The sequence below is a fragment of the Corvus moneduloides genome, chromosome 4 (genome assembly GCF_009650955.1).
Source record: "Corvus moneduloides isolate bCorMon1 chromosome 4, bCorMon1.pri, whole genome shotgun sequence".
Lineage (NCBI taxonomy): Eukaryota > Metazoa > Chordata > Aves > Passeriformes > Corvidae > Corvus > Corvus moneduloides.
In genome coordinates, this window is record NC_045479.1 from 50,544,878 (window position 1) to 50,557,654 (window position 12,777).

The window sequence follows — 12,777 nt, forward strand, 5'->3', positions numbered from 1 at the left end:
GCACTAGGATGTCAGTCTCTGCCTGAGTTTACAAGCTTAATTAGTGTGTACGTGTCTCTCAAGCATCCTTTTTTTCATGCATGGTGCGGCTGTTGTCTCGCCCAACGCCCCTGACACAGGCGCGTGACCGGGTGGTCAGATGCAGGGAATCGTCGTGCAGTAGACACTGTTTTGAGTCTACGTGTGGGAAGCATGTGTTTTAATGGTGCTCCTCAGAGTGTAGTCCCACTTGATGACACATGTGACAGCAGTAGAGTGTCATCGGTTTCATTCATGGTCCCTGGTCCTCACAGCTCTTCTCTGTAGCGTTCTCTGGGACATGAGGATAGCAAAGGCAATGGACACCACAGTGCAACCCTATCTGAGTGTATGAGATCCAAGCTGCTGAAATGATCCATAATGAAATACAGTCATGTGTTGAAGGTTCAGTGAGGGAAGTTTGTTAGATCTAAGTACCACTGCTTCTCATAATTTCAGGATGTCACTGTACAGGTACATAATACTGAAGAATCATCAGGAGGGTTCTCAACTGCATCTCCATGCATCAGAGAAAGTATGCCTAAGGGTACTTTTTAAACTTCTCTTTTTATGTATATTTTTTATGGTAGTGTAGCTTGTTTTATATGTCTAAAATTATTCAGAACTGGATTGCAATTACATTTCTTGATTATATTTTTCCTTTCAGAGTAGGTAGGGCATCAGAGGAGTTAAAATCATGTTTTACTATGTTGTAGTCTGCAGTTTGTAAATGGGAAGATGTTAAGAGAAAAGCAGTAAAAGGTGAAAGAACAAAAAAGACTGCTTTGGAGTTGAGATAAAGGGACTGTAATTAAGAGCGACATTAATGTTCTTGATATCCAAAAGAAACAGCCTTACTGGCAAAAATTCTTTCCAAAAGCCTAGCACACACTGAATATGACTGCAATGACATGTAAGTTGTGTGTAGACATGGCCCATATTTTTGTGTGATGCTGAGCTCAAGGGAATGTCAATACATTTAAATTACATGATACATTATGTGAAACATCACAGTAAAAAGTTTTCAAGATGCATAGGATAAGGGCTACCTGTTCCTTCTCCACTGCTTCCTTGCTCTTTTTTCCTTTTCTGGAGAAACAGTGATTATTTTAGCAAGCAAGAAAGCAGGATGAGTGCCTAATTTAATATGTCTTCTAAAATTAAGGTCCCAGTAAGCAAATAAGAAACTGAAGGCATTCACCTCCTAGATTAAACCATTCCAGCACAGATCAGTAGTCCTTACCATTTGTCCTTTATTTAGAAGCTTTTATGAAATTAATTCTTTTAATGAGAGTACTTCTGAGTTTGTGGGTATTACCTCTGAAGTCTTATGTTGGCATGATATAATAGAGAGAAGATGTAATAGGTATGGATTCTGAGTGCATTTTCTAAAGGCAGTCCCCATAGGCAAGTTTAAAGGTACTCAAAAAGTAAGATAAGATGAATAAGTGCCTCAGCAGCACTTTTGACGAAGTGGTTTACCCTTTTTATCAAGTACCTTTCACCACATTCATAATAAAAAATTATAGCAAGAGAGCGTGAACTTTTGGCAACACTTCAAGTTAAGGACGAAGTATATAGTAAAAGCTACTGAGAGATGTGAACTTCCTGAGTTTGTATGTCTATGGAAACTTGCCACTAAATTTGAAGTAATTCTAAAAGTATGACTTCCCTAAGGATTATATTAATTGGAGGTTGTATTAATGTAATGGCAGGGATAACGTGAATATAAATGGAAATTTGTAATATTTAATTTGTAGGGGGTAATTTGGTTTGCAAAATCCTTTTTACTCATGTTATGAAAAATGGGACAGGAATGTGACTTGATTTTCAGAATCAAGGTAAGGTTGAAAAATCAGTATTAATAGCCTGCTGTATGCAGGGTATGGGATTTTTGTTTGATGTTAGCACTTGATAAGTTAAAAAGTCAAAACCTTTGGACAGTTGAAACAGGAATTTTCATGTTTAAATGCTGTTAACATTGAACAAACTCATCCTAAGAAAAGGCATTCCTCCAGTCAAGACTACAGAAGCAGGCCTGTTATAGTTATTCATGTTTAAAAATAAACAAGCATCATATCACACTTGAGTGGGTCCCGTAGTTCATGAGTTTTGAAGCCATACTTCCATGACTTCCAGTTTTACCTTTCTGTTATATAAGATAGATATTTTTCCACCTAGTTAATTCATTTGATCCTTCAGCAGTTACCTAAGAGGCCATAAACACATAATGGCAAACTACCTTTGAGAGATTACCACTCTCTAAGTAAACACATGTTCTGATTTGAGAGACACCAGCTGCTCATGAATGTAATGTTTAACACGGCATGCAAATAGAGGAAGTGTTTCCGTGTGAAATTGAACTCTATAGTAGTACTAAAGAAATTTGTGGCTACATTCTGTGGAGCCGGGTTTACAGGGAGTGCAGGAGATTCATTTTCATCTAATAACTAGATTATGGAAAGATTAACTACAGAAAGAGACAGTCAATAGGCCAATCCCAGGTTTGTGTTCCTGTGTGTTCAAAGTCTCCTTGCAAAAGATGATGTCTGTCCCTGGGTGAGAAGTTCACTGCAGTGTCAAGGATACCCCAAAACGGAAACACGTCCTTGCATCCCACTGTACTGCTCCAACGCCTTTTATCTGTGTTGATTTTGGGTTGGTTGGTTGGTTTGGGTTTCGGTTTTGTTTTGGTTTGGGTTTTTTGTCACATGACTACATCAGTAGGTGTAGAGAGGTTATTATGTCAGTGAGTAAAATACTTTGTGCCCTGATTTTGAGCCTTGTTTTCACAAGGGAAATTTGCAGGTTAAAAAGTGTGTGGAAGAGAGGAACAATCAAGGGTTCAAGTCCAGAACAGAGTGCTTTGTGGTATGTAATTCTCTACAAGAGGGTATTAAATGTTAGCTTGGTTATTTAATCAGATACACTTCCACAGTATAATTATGTGAGAGCAAGTGACTTGACTTGTCTTCACAGATGGGGAGAGCCACTGTCGAGGTGAAGTTTATCACATCTTAATATAAACAGCTAAAAGAGTATAAATGCCTCTTTCAGACAGAAAGTACACATAATATGTCACAGATTCACAGAATATTCTGAGTTGGAAGGGACCCACAAGGATCATCGAGTCCAACTCTTAAGCCCATACGGGGACTCAACCCACAAACTTGGTGTTATCAGCACCATGTCAAACCTCCCACTACCGAACCTCCCACCATTGCATCTCAGACATGGGGGTAAAAAGCTGGCTACCTTTATGCTTTTTCCACTCTACACTGGTGTGATCCACTGGCATATGCAGACTCTGCTACTTGAAATTCTTGTCTGTGGCTCAAAATCATTGGCAGGTCAGCTGTGAAGCTGCAGACACAGTGAGTTTGCTGGGTGGAAGTTATAGCAGGGGAACATTTCAATTAGAGACAAACTCCCAAATGCGCTGACTTCAAGAGGTTTATCAGTGATCACATAAATATGTGTAACAGACCCCCCTGGCAATGTTCTCTGTTGATATAGTTTAATTAAAAACCTGTTTCAGTCAAGACAGCTCTCTCCACCCCTTTCCCTGTCTTAGGTACCGGGCTCTGGACTGATTACCTTGGATGTTGTCCTATCTTCTGTGTCTTTTCTGGAATCATATTTAATTCTCTTACCCTGCATTTAACCTACCCACATGCAGAGCACTGACTACTTCATGTTTCAAAAATCTGTTCCACGGAAATATTTCACCACAGAGAAAGCAAGTTTTGCCAGCATTCATGTGAGTTTTGGGTGAGCCTGACACTCTGTTCAAGGTCACAAACTGTTGCAAAAACAAAGCTTATGCTTTTGGATCATGAATCCTTCAAAAAGGTTCAGCTAAAGTCTAACAGAAGCCTTGGCTTATGGAATCACAGGGAGAGAGAAGAGAGTGACCTAAATAAAATAAAATTTTAAAGAAACCTGATTTGAAATACTTTAAAGAAATCTGGTTTTCTGGCTTCATTCCCAAGAAAACGAGGATTCAAGTATATTCAGGCTGGTTACCTAAAAGCCAAGATACGAGAAATTATTGAAAATTCATCTTTTAAAAAATCATAGAAGTGTTCTGTGGTAGGTATGAGTCTGGAACACAAGCCTTGATTTCAAAACTTTAAAAATTCAAGTTTTTCAGTTTAGTTCTTATCCGTCTTATTTCCGACATTATTTATTTTCTGAAAATCAGGACAAAGGAAAGCTATACTTTCTGCAGAATGACATTTCTTGTTTGTTACCTAAAGATTTTTAGTAATCACTGAATTCAAATCCAGAGGTCTGTTTCAGTTACATTTCTACCTCAATGGTATATTAGAATTGAATATGATTGCTTGGAAGTACACAAATAATCATGTTAGTGAGAAAGTAGGTAGCAGTTAATTTTCCCGTTATAACTAAAGAGAAAAATTATGACATAGAGTGGAATGGTATTGCAACTCCTGCTTGAAACCCCTGGTGCTTCTTCTGCTTAACTTGTATTCAGCTTTTTATGCAATAAAGATTTCAGTATTTTTCTTCAAATTTAGTGCAAATAGTCAGTCTACAGAAAAGGAATGGCAAAGTGTATTCAGAGGCAGTTTCTCTAATACACAGAGAAAAGATGATGATGATGATGAAAAAGGGACTACTTTGGTAGCAGTGAACAATGTTAATGGCAATGAAGAAAAGGGAGGGGATAGAGATGACTGTAGAGGTGACTGTAATAAAAACATAAGTGAAACAGAGAACTGAAATAGAGTGAAGATGAAATGCAGAGTCAAGACTGCTGCTCTGTTCCATCAGTTTCGTGACTGTTTTGTCTTTTATGAGGGAAAGCAGAAGAGAGATGATCAAACCCCACATAATTAAGGACGAATTTAAGGAAGAAAAAGAAGTCACATAAATAAAATACTCAGGTGCTATAATTAGAACCTCTTAGGCAGTTTGAGTAACTTTGGATATACTAGAGCAACTCTTGGTTCTTAGAGACTGTTCTCTGTCATGCTTTATTATCTTCATTATTGCTAATGATTTATCAAATTATTCTGATAGCAATTAATCTCTACAGAAAAAGACTTGGAGTGTGAAGTCCATTCTGGAGTTTCCTTTTTTAATAACAAGCCCATATTTCCTGTTCATCCTGAAGCTGTTCTGGCTGTATTCTTCTTTATCAAGCCTGAAGGTATTGTGAGGGCCATCCCTTTGCTGCTGAGGTAGATAATATGGCATTTACACTGCAAAAAATGCAAATAGCTATTAAAAAGGGTACCTTCTCCTTGAGTGTGCAATTTGAGATTTTTTTAGCTTCTGATATTAGAAACATCCGCAAAAGTAATTAATGTCTGTGGGATCTGTAGGGGTTTTCATGTATGAATAGTTACCAACAGGTTTCTCAATTTAAGCATTTAGAAACAGATATGTTAAAGAAAATCCAGTGGCTACTTCATTAATATGCTGAGTCTTGTGCCGTTCAGCATCATTACATTAGGTTTGTCCCTGGCTTGATTTCACTTCCTGCATAAAATGACAGCAAGGATGTATTTGGACCGGCCCTACGTACTTTTTTACAATAGGTCATGCATGTTCCAACAAATAGCATTGTGTGTCTATTGGACTTCATTACTTTGTTTACGCCTTTGGAAGAAATTACTAAACAGTTTTTAATTGTTATAATTACAGCCTGAAAAGTTCTTTGTCTGTTCCATGCCATATATTATCTTGAGGTGAAGGGTAGAGGAGAGCAGAAGGGGAACTCATTAAAAGTCTGATTAAAATTCCATGTTGACACACCTCCAAAGAAATATATCTGATGAAATCCCACTACCATTTAAAGCAATGGGAACCCTGGAATGAATTTCAGTAGAGCTAGGATTTTACCCTGTTTGCAGGAGAAGACATGCTGGGCCCAGTTCTTCCCCTGGATTTTTTGGGAAGGAGTAAAACCAGGAAACAGCAAGGGCACCAGCACCATTACAGGCTGCAGTACTGGTAGAAATGGGAAAGAGCTGAAATCAGCTTAGAGATCTGGATATTTAACCGTGCAAATCCCTATGTTAATGCCAAAGTTACAGATGAATAACATGACTCCTGCACACATAATGTGACCACAAGTGATCTGACCAGGTTGTCTCAAATAATTGCTGGAAAACATTTTATGCCAGAATTTCACTTGTTATCTCTAAATACTTCATGACCTATAGGAAGGTGTTTTTGTCACATTCAGAAAATTTTTCTTAAAAGCTATTGCTGGCACATTCCTCTTTCAGCACATACTTGAGCTGTTATGTTAGTGACAGAGATTTGCTTGTGTGACTCCTTTTACAAGAGGGAAATAACTAGTTAACGTAAGAATAATTTAAAAATCACCTGCAATAGATTTTCCATACATGGGAGCATCTTGATTTTAAGGTCAAAATCCTCTAAGTCAGGAAGTAAATGCTATTATCAAATTAAAGAGTTTTTGAGAATCTCCCATTTCCTGACAGACCAGGCAGTGAATTTCTAGCTCTTAAGTGGCTGGACCCTTCATCTGTCACTGTTCCAGGTCTGAACAGCATTGTTCACTCTGTTCCTGAGGTCAGGGCAATTTGCAGGGGAGGAAGAAGGAAACATTTTTTGGAAGGACTTTTATTTATTTATTTATTTATTTATTTTGCAAAACCTCAGAGGCCTGGAATGCCAATAGGTTGCCCAACAGAGAGTGATCAACCATCAAAATCACAGCAGGAGTCATCAAAATTGGATTGTATCTGGCTTTGTATGAAATACAAACTTACAGAGAGCAGCTCAACTTAGAATCCCAGGTAGTATTGCCCTGACAGTGCTTCAGGTATCTTCCAGTCCAGAAGCCATAGGATTTCTGTGGGTGCTGCAGAGGGCATGCAGACAGCTGAGTTCCTGTCTGCCTCATGGCTGCCTGGGGGATGAGACCCCAAAACAGGATACCCCTTCCAAAGCACGGCCTAAAGATTGCTCTCAGAAGCTCAGATTTTGATGGATAATGCATGCCACTTTTTCCGCCCCAAAAGCTGCGCTGAAAAGAGAATATGTGTGGTGCATGAGAACACTGGAGATGGTTTTGTCTGGTACTGGATGCCTCAGTCAGCTTCCTTGGCTGTGGGGGATCCCTGCCTTGGGAATGGGAAGATGTGCACAGGCAGTATGGTGCTGCTGAGCAGTGATCACAGGCCCTGGGACCTCCTGGCATAGTCAGGGATTCCCACTCACTGCATGACAAACTGCCCTGAAGTTGTATCCCCTGGAGGCCTAGGTACCATGAGGCACAGGAAGCTCATCCAGCCTGTGTTTCTGGGAAAAGTCCCTTGAAACTACCTCCACCATAGTGATAGTGGTGTCACTGTATTGCCTTATGGATGTAGGTCCGGTAAGGCTTGAAGGCAGAATTAATATTTTTTGTTAGAGCAACTCTAGAAGTAGAAAGACTAGACAGCCTTCAGGCACACGAGCCATTCTCCTGTCTGCTTGTCTCCACTTCCATGAATTTCTGTGGTTTGCATGCATTATGAATTTCAGAGCTAAAAGTACTCCTCTCAAGAAAATTTTTGTCTACCCCTGCCAGTAGGACACAAGAGTCTCCTTTTCTCCTTTCTGTGTCTCATATGAGAGTGAAATGGTATTTTCTGCTTTTACCCCTGGCTAAAGATTTGTTTTTAACATAGTTATGAGTTCTAAGTAACTTACGGCCCAAGCAGTGGAACTTGGTTCCCAAACCTTTTGCAAACCTCGAGCATTCCTGGCTAGGAATTTAGTCAAGCCTTTTTTAATGAACCTGCCTGAAATATATATTTCTCTGGGTTTTGAAGAGCTCAGAAACAGAGTTTGCTTCTTGCTCTCCTTAACTTCAGCAGCAAGTACATTTATCATTACTTGACAGAGCACTTGAGCAGTTACTATCTTGGATTGACATTGTATGAAGGTTCATTCCTTGCTTTTATGGAGATTAGTATTTGGACAAATATTTGTCTTAAGATCTTGCATCTCATGATTGCTTTCTGCAATAGAGTGATATGTTTCTCTTATCACCATTTCTGATTACATAAACAAATGAAATAAATAAACCTCTGTGGGACTTTTTTTTTTCTTACAACTGCTATCCAACCTGTCTGTACATGACTGCACACTATGCTTCCACCCAGTCTGTTGCTTGAGTTTCGTGGATATGGAAAATTCTGATTCTTAAAAAAAATTGTTAACAGGATATTTCCAAGTTCCCAGACAAAGATTATACACTGCTGGGTGAAGGTGGAATCATTCTGAGTGGAGGCCAACGAGCACGAATCTCACTGGCAAGGTGAGTATTTTCAAGTAGTGTACTGTTCCACATATATGGAATGTATTATGACTAAGCATTTAAATACATATGGACTGTGTCCTGCTAAATAATTATCCTCCAGATGTATCAGGAACTTGATTTTGCTATCAGAAATCTGAGTTTTGCTATGCAATTCTGTTTATGATACACCTGCACATTAATTTCCTGAATTTTAGAAGTTTGATGTCAGAAAAATGCTATGGCTTAACATAAGATGAATGTTTCCCTCCCTGATGCAAGATGCCTTTGGAAATTCAGACCTTTAAGTGTAACTTTTCATGTACTGAAGAAACCCACAGAAAGATAAAAATAAATATTCCAAAACCTTTCCATGCTATGACATTTCTTCAAAGTGGCGTATATATCAATATATATACCCTGTCTGCAGGTAAATGGAAAAAAAAAAAAAAAAAGGCATATTCCAAAAAATTTACCACTTTTGGGCTTCTTTCATGAGAAGAAGAAAAAGTGGAAAGCTGTGACTAGTCAGTACCTATGAATAACTGCCTTGTCTGTTTGACCTTCCAATGTTAGTAAGTAACTCTGAAGGTCTACAGAACAATAACATAGGTGTTTGTCTTATAAATTAGCTATGTGTTTCAGCAGAATCACTTACCTATTGTCAGAAATCCAGTAATGACAGCTCTGATGTGTCAAATGGCCCCATTTGTTTCTGTGCCAAGTGCAAATTGTGTTGGTTCCCATGCCCAGAAACACTGGGTAGAAGTAAAATCACATTATAGTGATCCGTACTGGCATCCTGTGAAAGATGTGCACATCTGTGTGATGCTAAAAGATGGGATCATTAAAATAGAGAATCTTTCAGTGTGTGTTTGTGAGACTGAAGAGGCATATGGATTGTTCTGGTTTATGCAGTAAGAGGAGAGAGGAGGGGAAGAGCAGGCAAAGCTTTCAAAGCATGTAACCCCAGAACAACAAAACCCACTTAGATTTTCATTTAAATGCAACATGGACTGTTTCCTCGATGCTATGGATAATCATGTCTGGCACTTTTCACATGGTCACAGCTCATTTCCTGGAGGGTCTCAGAACTTATGTATTTATTGTCAGCTGTAGAATAGTAATTTTTAAAACAATTGCATGTCATAAAGACAGTGACTGTCTTATATTTTGTTCAGGCTCCAGTCCAAGCTCAGCGTGCTACAAGGTGTGCAGGTATTGAGGTCTGGGTTGCAGATGAAGCTCTGAAAAGTCAGAGGTGTAAATTTAGGATTACAGCCCTGGGTTGTACCTAGGTGATAAGCTGGTGATACACTGGACATTATTTTCTTGAACTGGCTGCATAAATTTATCTGGTGTAGTCTGTGCAAAGTCAAGTGAAATGAGAATCCATGATGGCAGTGACATCAACTAGCTGTCAGGTGAAGCAGGGGAGAGATTGCGTGAGTCCATCTTCCTTACAGAGCACTGTCAGTGCCTGCAGCTACAAGCAAGGGAAAGAAAGGACCAAGGGAAAAAACCAGTGCATGTCCTGGACTTGAGTCAGCCTGCTGGCCTGGTACCCTAAAGCCCGCAGCTTTGTAGCTACTGAGTCTAACACACAAATTATATCAATGAAGCCCTGCAAACTTCTTGCTGATAAAAGTGCCCAGAACAGTGTGAAATTTGTTGTTGTGCAGCCACTACATCATAATGTATGCTCAGTGAAATCCATCATGTTAGAGGATTTTTCAATAAAGTTACTTGTTTTATTAACATAATACATAATTATTGAGGGCTTTCTCTCTTGGTGGTTAAATATTTTCACACTATTTAACATCCTTTAAAAAATACAGAAATGCAGCTGTCCAGATTTCTTTACTAATTATACTCTAATTAATATCACATAATGATTTTCATTCTCACAGAGGAAGGCAGGGGGTCTTTTTAAACTTCTATTCAAATTATTGTTTAAAAAAAACCTCTTAACCAGAGCTTTAGGTCTCAGTGAGCCATGTCCAGGTACATACAGCTTAAGGTCCTTTTTGATGTCTTCAACTGGAAATATTGTAGTCCCTTTGCAAATAATGTTTGCAAGACCATGCCTCACTAATGCACTTGTTTTTGCTCACCATTTTTTTTAAAAGTACGTTTAAAACTAAGTTCTGAGACCTAAGTCTTTTCACATGTTTATTTACATATATGCAATATTCCCTCAGGCAACACTAGATGTTACAGTAGATACTAAATTCCCATTGAAATGGTCATTGTACTGTAATGGGAACTGTCAGATTCAGGCCATAAACAGATCTTTAGGGTAACCTGTGTGAAAGACAGCTTTGTTTCATTGCCCAAAAATTAATGAAAAATGGAGTTAGTTTGTAATATGGTCTGCAGAAAGAAAAGGCTTTATTGAAAGATGTCTTGTAAGCACATTTCATGTTAATCTCCATCTCCATATTGATGCTGTAGAATGTCTATAAATTAAAAGATTTGAAGCATTCTTCTTAAAATGTATTTATTTAAATTTATAAGAGATGTGAAAGTTAATTTCATTTCCATTTTTTTCTGTTCAGAGCAGTGTACAAAGATGCTGATTTGTATCTCCTGGATTCTCCTTTTGGACACTTAGACATTTTTACAGAAAAAGAGATATTTGAAAGGTATTGTATGTTTTGATAGATTGTATTTAAGAATCTCACCAAGCAGAACAAAGTAAAATGAAGGGTTTTTAATAACAGTACAAAAATACTGAAGTGATCAAAATTATACCTGTTGAGGATGTTTATTTTTAGGGTTTCTCATAGTATTTTTTGTATTGTATTTTGTGTTAGTGGTTGGACAATGCACTGTGTGGGGAACAAGCCTGTGTCGAGTGTGAGCATTAGTGCTCCCTGTTCCATCTCAACATATTGAGCCTGCTGTAATCTCTTACTCCCAGTGTGCGTGGCCTTATATCTGACATGCCTTTGTACCAGAAAGGCTTTCACTTTAAAACAATTACCTGCTTTGTAAGTATAAATTTACAAAAAGCTGTATTTTGTCCTATTTTTCTAATCACTGATCATTGAATCACCTGGAACAGCCTGCTGAAGATTGGCAGCAGATTGGCTGAAGTCAGAGACTTTTGGCTTATCCTTTTGATGAAAACAGTAAGGACACAGACTGCCATCCATGAGCTTTTCAGCCACTGTAATTCTGAAGTTTTGAAATTGAAGTAATACTCTTAAGTTTGGTAGACACAGACCTCAGTAACCCTACGATGAAAAGAAATACTTCATGATGAACTGCTTTTTGGATTGACCTGAAAATGATTAAATTTTACCCCTTTTTTGGTTCCTGCAATAAACTGCTCATGCTTTATACATCTCAGCTTTACCACCTCTTTTGCAGTTTGAGGGAGCACCCAAGTCCACTCATACTAGGAGCTGGGCAGGTAAAAGTAAATGGGAAGGGATAATAGTATCATTTAATCATGAGAACAAAAAAGTCTAAATGTTCACGCTTCCATCTTTTACAGCTGTGTGTGCAAGTTGATGGCGAATAAAACTAGGATCTTGGTTACTTCAAAACTGGAACATTTAAAGCTTGCTGACAAAATATTAATTTTACATGAAGGGGGTTGCTATTTCTATGGAACATTTTCTGAACTTCAGGGTCAACGGCCAGACTTCAGCTCAGAGCTGATGGGGTTTGATTCTTTTGATCAGTTCAGTGCAGAGAGAAGAAATTCAATCCTTACTGAGACTCTCCGACGATTTTCCATTGAAGGAGAAGGCATGGGATCACGAAATGAAATAAAGAAGCAATCTTTTAAACAAAAATCAGATTTTAATGACAAAAGGAAGAGCTCCATAATTATTAACCCCCTTAATGCAAACAGGAAGTTCTCAGTAGTGCAGAAGAATGGGATGCAGGTCAATGGGATAGACGATGGCCACAATGACCCACCAGAGAGGAGACTCTCGCTGATACCTGACTTAGAACCGGGGGACATGGCTCTGCTGCGGACTGGCATGCTCAGCCCTGACCCTGTGCTGCAAGGGCGGAGGAGGCAGTCGGTGTTGAGCCTGATGACGAGCACCTCCGTGAACTATGGACCAAACTTTTCCAAAAAGGGAAGTACGACATTTCGGAAAATGTCTATGGTGCCTCAGACAAACCTGTCTTCTGAGATGGATATCTACACCAGGCGTGTGTCTCGAGACAGTGTCTTGGACATAACTGATGAAATCAATGAAGAGGATTTGAAGGTGTGTGTTGATTTACATTCATCTTGGGTTTGGTTATGGTGTTGGTTTAGTTCAATATACTCCTCATCTGTTTTTCCTTCTTGAAAAGGACTTGACTATTTCCTTCCTAATGCAGTATTTCTTTATGGAATATGTTTTTTGAATATCTCTGAAAAATTTTAAGCTCAAGTATCATCCTGAAATCATTGAATTCCTCAAAAATTTATTTTGCCTTATTTTTTGCTCAGCTTTGAGTGCTAT

At 38.6% G+C, this 12,777-nt stretch overlaps 1 protein-coding gene across 1 annotated transcript in view; it reads left to right on the forward strand.

Moving 5' to 3' along the window:
* Positions 1-12,777, forward strand: part of CFTR (CF transmembrane conductance regulator) — a 91,498-nt gene that overhangs the window by 37,037 nt on the left and 41,684 nt on the right. The window contains exons 12-14 of the mRNA XM_032107494.1: positions 8,229-8,323; positions 10,861-10,947; positions 11,805-12,537. Coding sequence (XP_031963385.1) covers positions 8,229-8,323; positions 10,861-10,947; positions 11,805-12,537 — 915 coding nt within the window. The remainder of the gene's footprint in view (positions 1-8,228; positions 8,324-10,860; positions 10,948-11,804; positions 12,538-12,777) is intronic.